Raw genomic sequence first — 10,734 nt, forward strand, 5'->3', positions numbered from 1 at the left:
AATATATTTGTGTTTTTATTTTTCCATGCAGTGTTTTGATGTGGAATTTTTTGACTGAACACACACTCGCCCGGCTCTGTAGAAAATTAAGGCATTTAGCATTGTCAAAAAAGCTGGTATAGTAGCTTGCAAACGCAGCAGTAAAACGTCTGTGTATTTCCTAAAGATGCGGAAGATGATGTAAGCTAATGTAAGCTAGCCCTCTCTGAGCTTTCAATGTGGAAAAACATTGAAAGCCATCAGATTTAGCAGGGCATCTACAGGAGCTCCTCCATGTTTCCCAAAATAATGTTAATTTAACTAATCTTAAATTTCAGTCAGTTGTAACGCTTGTAGTCATGGTACTGTAGTAGTTGTTGCTGTAATGTACAGTAAGTAGTTGTTATGGTACCAAGATATAAACACATAAATAAAATAGATTCTGCCATTGCAGGCTTGTATACTGTAAGATCAATGCCATCGTTGTTTTAGCTGTAAACACCGGCACACCCCCCCCACCCTCCACCCCCATTCACCAGGTACTGTAACTGTACTAATAAGATTCATTTCATTAGGTAACCCAAACCAAGGCAGAATAATGTCATAAACATGCTTCTCAAATAACACCTGGGACAAGAGCACAGTTAACAAGCGTGCTGTACGTTTCCTATATCCTTCTCACTGCCCATGCATCCCCTCTCGTTTTCTCTCTTTCTCTGTCCCCCATTGACATATGTATCTGCTTGTGATTGCCTAATTCTGTGCCTGTCTGTATGTGCTCATTTGTCTCTCTTTCCGTGTGTGTGTGTGTGTGTGTGTGTGTGTGTGTGTGCGTGCGTGCGTGCATGCGTGCGTTTGTGTGCATGTGCATTACTGCATGTGCGTGTGTGTGATTGTGTCTAGCCCACTCCTGCAAGCAGCCGCGGAGCCCTGTCAACGCTGATGTGGTGGGTCTGGACCTTCCCTCCTACGGCTACACCCTGGTGTATACTTGTCAGCCCGGCTATTTCCTCTCTGGGGGTTCAGAGCACCGTGTCTGCCGCTCCGACAGCAGCTGGACCGGCAAAGTGCCTGTCTGCAGAGGTAGGTGGTGGACCGAGAGGTCTCATAGAGGAGATGGGACGAGCAGGGGAGATACAAGGAGTGCGTGCGTGCGTGCGTGCGTGCGTGCGTGCGTGCGTGCGTGCGTGCGTGCGTGCGTGCGTGCGTGCGTGCGTGCGTGCGTGCGTGCGTGTGTGCCTTCCTGCCTGCGTGCCTGCGTGCGTGCCTGCGTGCAGAAATATGACATATGAAGGGATTTCTGTGAGGTTGGAAGGACCCTCTTACATTAAGTGCATGAGGCAACAAATTGAATATCATAATATAGAGCGAAAAAAAACTCAAAATGGGGGTGACTGAACCAAGCTGAATATAATTATTCCATATCACTCCCTGTCTGCCTGTGCGAGCTACTTACGCAACCATACAGATATGAAATACTAATACTGTATCATCAAATATTTATACCAAGTGATATTAGCTGTACCCAGTGTTGTGCAAGTTCTCACTTTACAATAGCTTAGCTCAAAGTTATGTTCACACAATTTAAAATGGACTTGTACATTCATTTCTACTGGATTATTTTTAATGAGCTGCTCCGAGCTATTCTTTTTCAATATAACCTCCTCCTATTCCTCACAGCCCACAATCATTGCCACTGCCCACTTCCAGTAAATTAATTACTGTAGTGTATAGGTTACTACTATAGAATCACAGAGAGATTGCTTTTAAAAGCCAAGGAAAACCAGTCGGAGGAACCTATATGTTTTACCACTGAAAACCCTATATACTGTAGCCTACTTCATTGACTTTGTATTAATTATGTATTCCCTCTATCTACACCAATATCCATGCAGAAAATAGTCGACCTTACAACGCATCACACCGCAATAGATTGTGAGCTTCTGAATGTTTGCATATAATGACATGCCCAGAATAGGGACAGTAGGGTTCATGTGGTTAAACAATGTGTCATATTATGCAGAAAGTTAGAAAAAGAGGTGCAGTAAAAATATAGCCTGCTGTAGATGCAACAGAACTTTTATTCACTGCAATGTGATTTTTCACTGTCATGAATTCAGTGATTTTGAGAACAAAATGACTGTTTTCATCAGAAGAGCAGTAAGCTGCTGTGCATGATAGCATGAACTCAAGTACAAGTACGTCTCTAACTAAATCTGCAGTCTCTCGTCTCATGATGAGCACGTTTTTGTGATTTGTGCCAAAACACAAAATCAAGTCTGTGCTTTATCTCTCACTCAAACATGTGCATTTGCAAATGGACACATTAAGTTCACTGTTTGCCAAAAGTTGAGCATGTTCAATGAATTTGAGCTAATATGTCATTGAATCTCATCTCACCATGCCTGATGTGTCTGACTATTTGGCGAGTTTTCCCTCTGCGTCAATTTGAAAATATGCGTGGTTAGAACTAACCTTCCCCAGTGGGTTATGAAATACCAAATTGGGGAAAAGCAATGTGTCGGCAGCATTTTAAGAGTTGAGCAGCATTTACTTTTGTTACTGCATCCTTAGGGTGTTTGTGTATTGGTGCGTATTTGTGACATACATATTTATGTCTTCCCACAGCCGGTTCCAAATCACATGAGAAAGCAGTCAAGCCAATACTAGTCACACCAAGTCCAAGAATAAATGGTAAGTAGAACAAAAGTTGTTACTCTGTTGGCCATTTCAAAAATCCATGGCATCTGCTGTGGACAATCGTTCCTTGCTTTATTTACAGAATATGTCAAATGAGTGTATAAGACAACATTACTTTCTGGTCAGCATATCCATTACTTAATACTTACACTTTTTGGCAGCTGAAAAATATAAGGTTAATGTTTCACTCACAGGTGGAAGACGGTTTTCCCTCTTCTTCTTTGTAATGTAACTAAAACGGTTTTATAACAAATATACATTAGCAAAGCTTCTGCCAAATGTAACTCACTCGCTTGTTTAAAAAATAAATAATAATAATATAATAATAATACTGTAAACCGCAACACTATATATATATATATATATATATATATATATATATATATATAGTGTTGCGGTTTACAGTACAACACTTAACATTTTCAAATCTATTAAGGATAAAACCTTTAGATAAATAATTATTTTCTAAAACATTTCTCAATCACATCCTTTGCGTTTTCAGTTGTTTTTTTGCATCCTCTTTTTGACTGTCCTTACTTTCACACAGTTCCTGATGACGTCTTTGCCACTGATTTCATCTGGAAGGGGTCTTATGACTTCAAGGGCCAGAAGCAGCCCATGACATTGACAATTACCAGCTTTAACGCCACCACAGGAAAAGTCAATGTAACGTTAACCGACAGTAGCATGGAGTTTCTGCTCTCGGGTGAGTCATCTATACATCATCTTTTCCTCCCACTACCCCTGCGTGTCACTTTCATTTATTTTGCGGGTGCCTCACGTCAATCTGTCAATCAGTGAATTATCTCATGCATTGAGAGTGAGAATTAATTATTGGCTCTAAAGACGGATAGTGTATTTTACTCTGCAGTGACTGCCTGGCTGGTTGACTGCTCACTGAAGAAGCACTCGTCTTCTCTTCTTATGTCTTACTGTATATTGCTGCTCTGTGATGTTCTCATCCTCCTCTCCTGTCCTTGCTCATCCTCCTCTGTAGGAGTGTATAAGAGCCAGGAAGCTAGGCTAATGCTGCTGCTGCACCAGATGAGAGCACTGGTCCACAGCTCCTTCAACAGGATTACAGATGACACCTGGGCAATGGATGGATTTGTGAGTAAACCCAGGAATTTGGAGATCCATCTTTTGAAAATAACCAAGCCCTGGGACTGTTTTGTAAAACAAAAAAACAACTGTTTTTATATTCACTCAGAAATAAATCACTGAGAAAGGTGCGTTATTGGGGGCTGGGCAATTGTACCTATTTTTGTTCCAATGACCAGGCATGCTTACAGTATGTGTCAGAAAAAGTTATATGCTCCATTTACTGTGGATATTTTCTATAATGGTTTTATATATTTGTACCACAGCTACAATTATCTGTCTGTGAATCATTTAATGTCAGTTTCCTACACAAAGATATATCTACAGAAGTACCTAGGGGTGCTGGGAGAACTGTAGAGCATTTGCATTGGTTGAAAATATGCATCTGAAGTAATCTCTCTCTCTCAAAAAAAATACATGAATTAAAAAAAAAATAATAATAATATACTGTGTGTGTGTGTGTGTGTGTGTGTGTGTGTGTGTGTGTGTGTGTGTGCGTGTGCGTGCGTGTTTTTTATTTTTTGATATATGTTTTTTTTACCGAATGGGTTCCCAGATTGCGTCTGAACTAAACTTCAAAGTTTAGTTCTATTGAGTAAAGCAGTGTGACAGATGATGCAGTTGTGCTGAAATATTGGTGGAATATTTCACAGCAGCTAGAATATGTTCAAATAAGGAAGGTGTAATTGCTGAATGTGGCATGAGGGGATATGTTGTCTTTTAAAATATGTATGTATGTACTTTTTGATATTGTAAGAGATTTGACGAAGAAAAAATAAATTTTAAGTTTCCTCAAGTTTCCACATGAAGCAACATGTCATTTTACTCTTTCAACAGGTTTCAGCTGAGCCAGAGGGAGGCAGCTATGTGTTCCAAGGTTTTATACAGGGTAAAGACTATGGGCAGTTTGGACTGCAGAGACTTGGTAAGTGCCTTCTAAAAAAATTAACCTTTACCTCCTTCATCATCAACTCATTTACATATGGTAGGAGTCACTGCAAAATAAAAATTGTAACCTGTTTATAGCAAATATAATGGCTGTTTAATGAGTCGTAGAGAAAATATCAGATTGCAAATTATTTCTTCCTGTCGTTTCACATTTAACACATTTCACTTTCCTGCATTTGCACATATTGAAAATGTGATTGTTTATGTGTAAATGTGGCGTTCTGTAAAGCATTGGGTTGTGTTACCCTCCTCACAGTTAATATTCTGAAACCATTCTGTGGTCCATTCTGCTGTATGTCTATATTTATTTAGAATTTGTTCATAACACTGTGTGCCATTAGTGTGAAAAAAGGGTCTCACTCAGGCTTCTTTCTGGTAATGTTGCACCTGCCCTGCACCATTCACCATTCATGACAAGATTACAATGATGTTTTTAATACTGATCCTATTGTCGGGCAACACTGAATTCATTCAATCTAATAAACCCAGATTGATTTTAAAACAATCAAGCTGAGCCATGCAGCTGCCCTGACAACCTGTCATCAAATACATATTGTGGCCATCATACAGCATACAGCAGATTATACCCATCCTCGTTATCCCCGTCATTTCCTCCTGCTTCCGCCTGCATTGTTATTTTTTATTGACTCTTTCATTGTCATCAACGTTCATCACGATCATTACGGCGATCATGATGATCATTATCATCATCATTTATCATCCTTTCTACGGCTGTCATCATGGTTGTTGTCATCATCCAGCCATCTGCCGTCGATCCTCTTCACCCTTAATATCAGCCGCTTATTTCTCCTCATCCGCATTATGATCATTATTTCCATCAACAATGTCAACACCAGTAAGTACGCCAGTCCTCTTACACGTATGTATTGGTTCTCTGTCATGTTTACTACTTCCCGTTCCATAGGTCAATCTTGATCTGAATATATTGAGTCTGAGTGGTTAACCACATTAACATTGGCATCGCTATTTTGGCAATATTATTATATGGATTAGATGATAGGCGAAGATTTTCAAAAACATTCTAAATATATAGCAAAAAATTGCAAAAATAACCAATCTATAAGCTCATGACACGTTGTGACGTATGTATGCATTGTGGCGGATATTTTTGCTATTCATCCTACAATGAAGTGTATATAAAATGTGGCTCAAATGGTTACCATCTTCACTGCTTCCAGGTATGAGCTTGAGAGAGAATGTCACGCTACCTGACCCTGAGCCAAACGGTTCCAGCAACAGCAGTTCTGTGGCCATCGCAATCCTTGTGCCTTTCTTCGCCCTCATCTTCGCTGGCCTGGGTTTCTATCTCTACAAACAGAGGTATGTACTGTACTGTACTGTAGTAACAACATGCTTTATTCGACATAAGCTGTTAAATGCCTATCTTTGATGGAAAAGCAATATATTTTCACGAGTTTGGATTCTTTGGTAAGGGCCAGGATACCTAGGTTGCATGCGAAGTTGAAGAATACCCTTACTCACATGCAATTATGTCATGCATAGATTTACAGACAATTCAAATGTGCACTAAAGTGGCATGGATGGTCATGGCCGAGCTCATAAAGACAGTTTCCTTATCTGGTTGGGATAAGATAAAATAAATTATGTATCTTTATTTATCCCCAGATGGAGATTCAGGTGTCATTGCAGACAGTAGTAGTAGTGAGAATAAAATAATGAGCTTCTGGCTCTAGTTATCGGTACTGGATCTCTTGATGCGTCAATGCATGATGTAGTATCAGCAATCTGATTTCTGTCTCAGCGACAGGGTATTGCACCATACTTTGAACATTTTAAATTAGTTCATTATTTTCCCGTGTGTGTTTATGAATGTTGTACATGAATGGTACATGAATGGTTTATCACAAATATATACATGTAGGACCTACTGTATGACATTGGCATAAGACTATTCAGACTTCATTTCAGTATTGATTATAATACCTAATTTACCTATAGTGCCGCAGCTATACACATCCAACACCACTGAAGCACCTTTATTGAATTTTAATTAGGGCAGTGTATTTGGTATACTGTCTTTATGCTGATATTACACATTCTTTTATTTTCCCCAGGAAAACGGATAAAGCGCAGTACACAGGCTGTTCTGTCCATGAGAACAACAATGGACAAGCCACCTTTGAAAACCCCATGTACAACACAAACACTAAAGCTGCTGAGGGGAAAGTAGTCCGCTTCGACCCCAACCTCAACACCGTCTGCACCATGGTTTGATGTACTGATGGGCAACACAGACAAGCAGAGTGATACAGAGAAAGAAAAGGCGATGACGCTAAATGAAGAACAAAGAAATGGCAAGCTTTTCTTTGCTTCTACACCATCAACATATAAACATCTATTTATATTTTCCCTGTTTCTGATGACGCACACAGACACAAGGACATAGAGAGAATCGCTCAGAAATGTAAAGCACACTTTCGGCAACAGATGCTCCAGTTGCAGTCAATCATATACAGAAAGGGGAAAGAAGAAGGAGAAAGAGAGGAAGGCGACGTTCCACACCTTTTGAGATCTTCCACCGGTTTGGTGAAGAGTGTTCTTTCTTTACACTCTGTGAGTGTTGGCTTTACAGTTAAAAAGAGCCTCTGGCATAGATAAATTGAGTATTTTTTACTCTTTATTATTAAATGGTGGGAGGGGTTACTTCACAATGCCAAACCAAATGTTCATTTCTTTCCTGTAGTACAGCCTGGTTCCCCATTTACTATTTTTTTAAATTAGTCACATATTGTTAGAATTTTGAGAGTTAAGTGTTCAGGTTTAGTGTGTTGTCTCAACGAGTTGCTGAGCCCCTCAACTGTGAGTTGATCAGAGTGATGGAGTTTATTTTAGCACTGGTATGTGTCGTGAGATGGCAATGAGGGAAAAAAAGATTGCATGAGACGCGTCCGCACTCTACTCAAGAGTTCTTCGGTCAATTATACCTCTTAATTGGATGTAGCCTCCCACTGATGACATGTATAGCCAGGTATTTGATTACTGAAGTGCAGTAGATTTATTTTTTAGCACTATGGTAAATTATGGGGTTTTATTAAAGTACAAGTTATCTGAGAATATTTTCTTCATAAGAGTTCTAGCCAGCGTTGCAGTCGGTATATTATCAAGGATATGCAGTGCTCTTTCTTTCCATTACTATGGTGAGCTGATGTTATCTGGTTGAGAGTTTAAGTTGACATTTAGTGATTGTAGTAAAAATAGTAAAAGTATCGGCCACAATATGATGCTCTCTGCAGAGCTGTGGTCAAATCACTTTAAATTAAATTTACGGTAATGATGTGCTTTTTAAGAGAAAACATCCCCCCCCTCCAGCTTTGAAATGGCAAAGTACACCCACTTGATGAAGTGGACACGATGGGAGTGAATTAATCCTAGCCCCGACGATGTATACATCAAGCATCTCAAAGTAGGAATTCTGCCCTAGGATGAATGACACCTTTCATAGTAAATGAGATTATCCAGACATGAGTCGACTCTACAAGTACTTATAGGCCATGTTTCCCTGGAGTTTCCTAATGCTTTGATGTCAGTAAGGTAGCGAAAATATGGTCAAAGACAGGGCAGATTAAGGGGGGAAGAAAGGGCATGTCATAATTTAGATTTTGTTCTTCTAATACAACATTTGAACATGAACCTTCTTTATTATGAATACATATTAACTAATGCTAAACTACCACCCCCTTGTTAAATTCAAATCAAATTCAAATATCATCAGATGTCAGTGAAATTGACAAAACTGCTTTAGTCACTAACTCTTAGATTACAAATCCTAGACTTCAGGGCTTTGGACTATCATGGATTTCAACTGATACAAATGATCGTTTAATTGTCTTACTGAACCTTCAGCTTCTACCAACACACATGTACAGTACAGTATATATATACAGACAACACACATGTACAGTACAGTATATATATATACAGATTTTGCACACTTAAAAATTAGCCGCCGTCAGTATCTATCATCTGGGTCCAAACATGTATTCCACAATGTCATTATATTATTAAATATATCATTGCAGTGCCTTGAAAACAGTATGGGCATAAGTCTTTAAGGAAGACACAGCGTTTATTTCATTAGTTATGCTGTACATTAGTGGAATTTATGATAAGTTAACTGAGTGATGTCAGCCTTCATGATTTATCAAAGAAGAGATGTGTTTAAAAAGCAGCTCATACTTTCATAACTGTGCATGTCTGCCAAAAGTGATCCAGTATAGCAACTGCTGCTATCGCTCTTTGTACCACTATGTTTATTCCTGTCATTGCTGTTACATTTTGTACATTTATACAGTTTTGATACTTGATGGCATTCTCTTTGGCAAAATGTCTTGTGTTACCAATATGTAATATATTTTGCGGTTTCATATTTCTTATTGAGGAGGGGAAACATGCATCTGGAAGAAAACGTATATGTCAGTATCACATCAGACTTTGGAGTAGATTAGAATGCTTTTAAGTGTACCACTCAATGGCCATCCATTCAGAAGCAAGTGTATGTATATGTACATATTACAATACTTTTGTAAAGAGATATATTTTTATGCAAATAAAGCATTTGTAAGTTATTGAATATGTTGTGTAAATTTCCACATGTAAATGTCATGTAAGATCCCCAAAAATTTGTTTTGTATTTTTTCTTTATAGGCAATGTATAAATCCGTAATTTATATATAAAATATAAATTCTAATGAACTCACATTCTGATTCTGTTTTATTAAACGGCAGGTGAATGTAGCTCAGCACTCAGAAGCCACTGAATTTAAAGGAATGGCTTGACACGCTGGTGAATAAGCCTTTTCATCAAGTAAATATAATGTCTGGAGGCACATTTTGCCTCGGTTTGAACATGCATTGCATATGCCACTCTATGCTATGTACTATTGCTGTATGTTTATATACAGCTTGTGCAATTATTCTTGAGAGAGATAATCTAATTTGTGAAGTGTCACAATAAATGGATGGGTGCATGATCTTCATTTAAAGTTAGAAAAGGCCTTAAAACCTGAATGTTGTAGATATTGAACAGATATGAACCCAAAGAAATCAAAGTTGAAACGACTGAGCATGAAACTACACAGAGAAACTTCAAATAACTTTGTACTGTGTAGAGTTATGGTGACATGAAATATTGATGGGATGCTGAAATTACTGAAAGGAGAAAAATAACAGTCTGGCTCCATGTGATAGACTTGCTGTTAAAAAGTGTGTGTTTTTTCTTCAGGCTTGGCAACGAGGGGAAATGACAGACTGTAATAATGATATTATGTAACAGGATGAAAGGAGGCAAATGGCAAGAGCCAAAGGAAAATAAATGATCCGCTAGTGTAGGAGATGACAGAATGTTCGATCTAGAACGCACATTCTACAGAATTCTAATATGTGGATGTTAAATGGCTGGTACTTATTCCATTTAGATCCACATTAAGCTTACTATACAACTTAAAGCCTAAGCCTAAGCCTGCCCTACAGTATTTATGTATGGATTGGAAATAATATTTGTAGTGACTTACCAAGCAGAATTTCAACCAATGGAGATAAGGCTGTTTGTGCTGATGGTGCATTATGGGAATTGTGAAGCCATAGGGTTTCTGCATTTATGGACATACTTTCAGTGCAAAACACACCACTAGAGTAGCCTAACATTTTACCCAATAGAAGTTGACCCATATTGGCTTCACATTTGTTTCTTGGTAATATGTAATCTGAATAGAATCTCATCTGGAGGTTGCTCTAGAGATATGGTTAGTACTACAGTAATCAGGATACATAACAGTGAGCTGAATACAGTTCATCATGTTAATAGAGCCTCCACGATATTCACAGCTTTGCAGCACAGGCTGAAAAACATCAATTTTCACAGGGATACACAATGAAGAGATTTACATGATTAGCAGTGCTATTCTATTCCCATATCCTGCAGCATTCAAACAGGGAGCCTCTGAAATTGTACCAATCATACCCGTC

The 10,734-nt window shown here is 38.6% G+C and overlaps 1 protein-coding gene across 1 annotated transcript in view; it reads left to right on the forward strand.

Moving 5' to 3' along the window:
• Window positions 1–6,984, forward strand: part of LOC306924819 (CUB and sushi domain-containing protein 3-like) — a gene marked incomplete at both ends in the record, with an annotated part of 337,974 nt that extends 330,990 nt beyond the window's left edge. Inside the window, 7 exons of the mRNA XM_079503471.1 lie at window positions 883–1,062; window positions 2,608–2,673; window positions 3,227–3,385; window positions 3,677–3,789; window positions 4,618–4,705; window positions 5,928–6,069; window positions 6,825–6,984. Coding sequence (XP_079359597.1) covers window positions 883–1,062; window positions 2,608–2,673; window positions 3,227–3,385; window positions 3,677–3,789; window positions 4,618–4,705; window positions 5,928–6,069; window positions 6,825–6,984 — 908 coding nt within the window. The remainder of the gene's footprint in view (window positions 1–882; window positions 1,063–2,607; window positions 2,674–3,226; window positions 3,386–3,676; window positions 3,790–4,617; window positions 4,706–5,927; window positions 6,070–6,824) is intronic.
• Between the last annotated feature and the right edge of the window lie 3,750 nt (window positions 6,985–10,734).

The sequence above is a fragment of the Electrona antarctica genome (assembly GCF_951216825.1).
Source record: "Electrona antarctica genome assembly, chromosome: 6".
NCBI classification, from domain to species: Eukaryota; Metazoa; Chordata; class Actinopteri; order Myctophiformes; family Myctophidae; genus Electrona; species Electrona antarctica.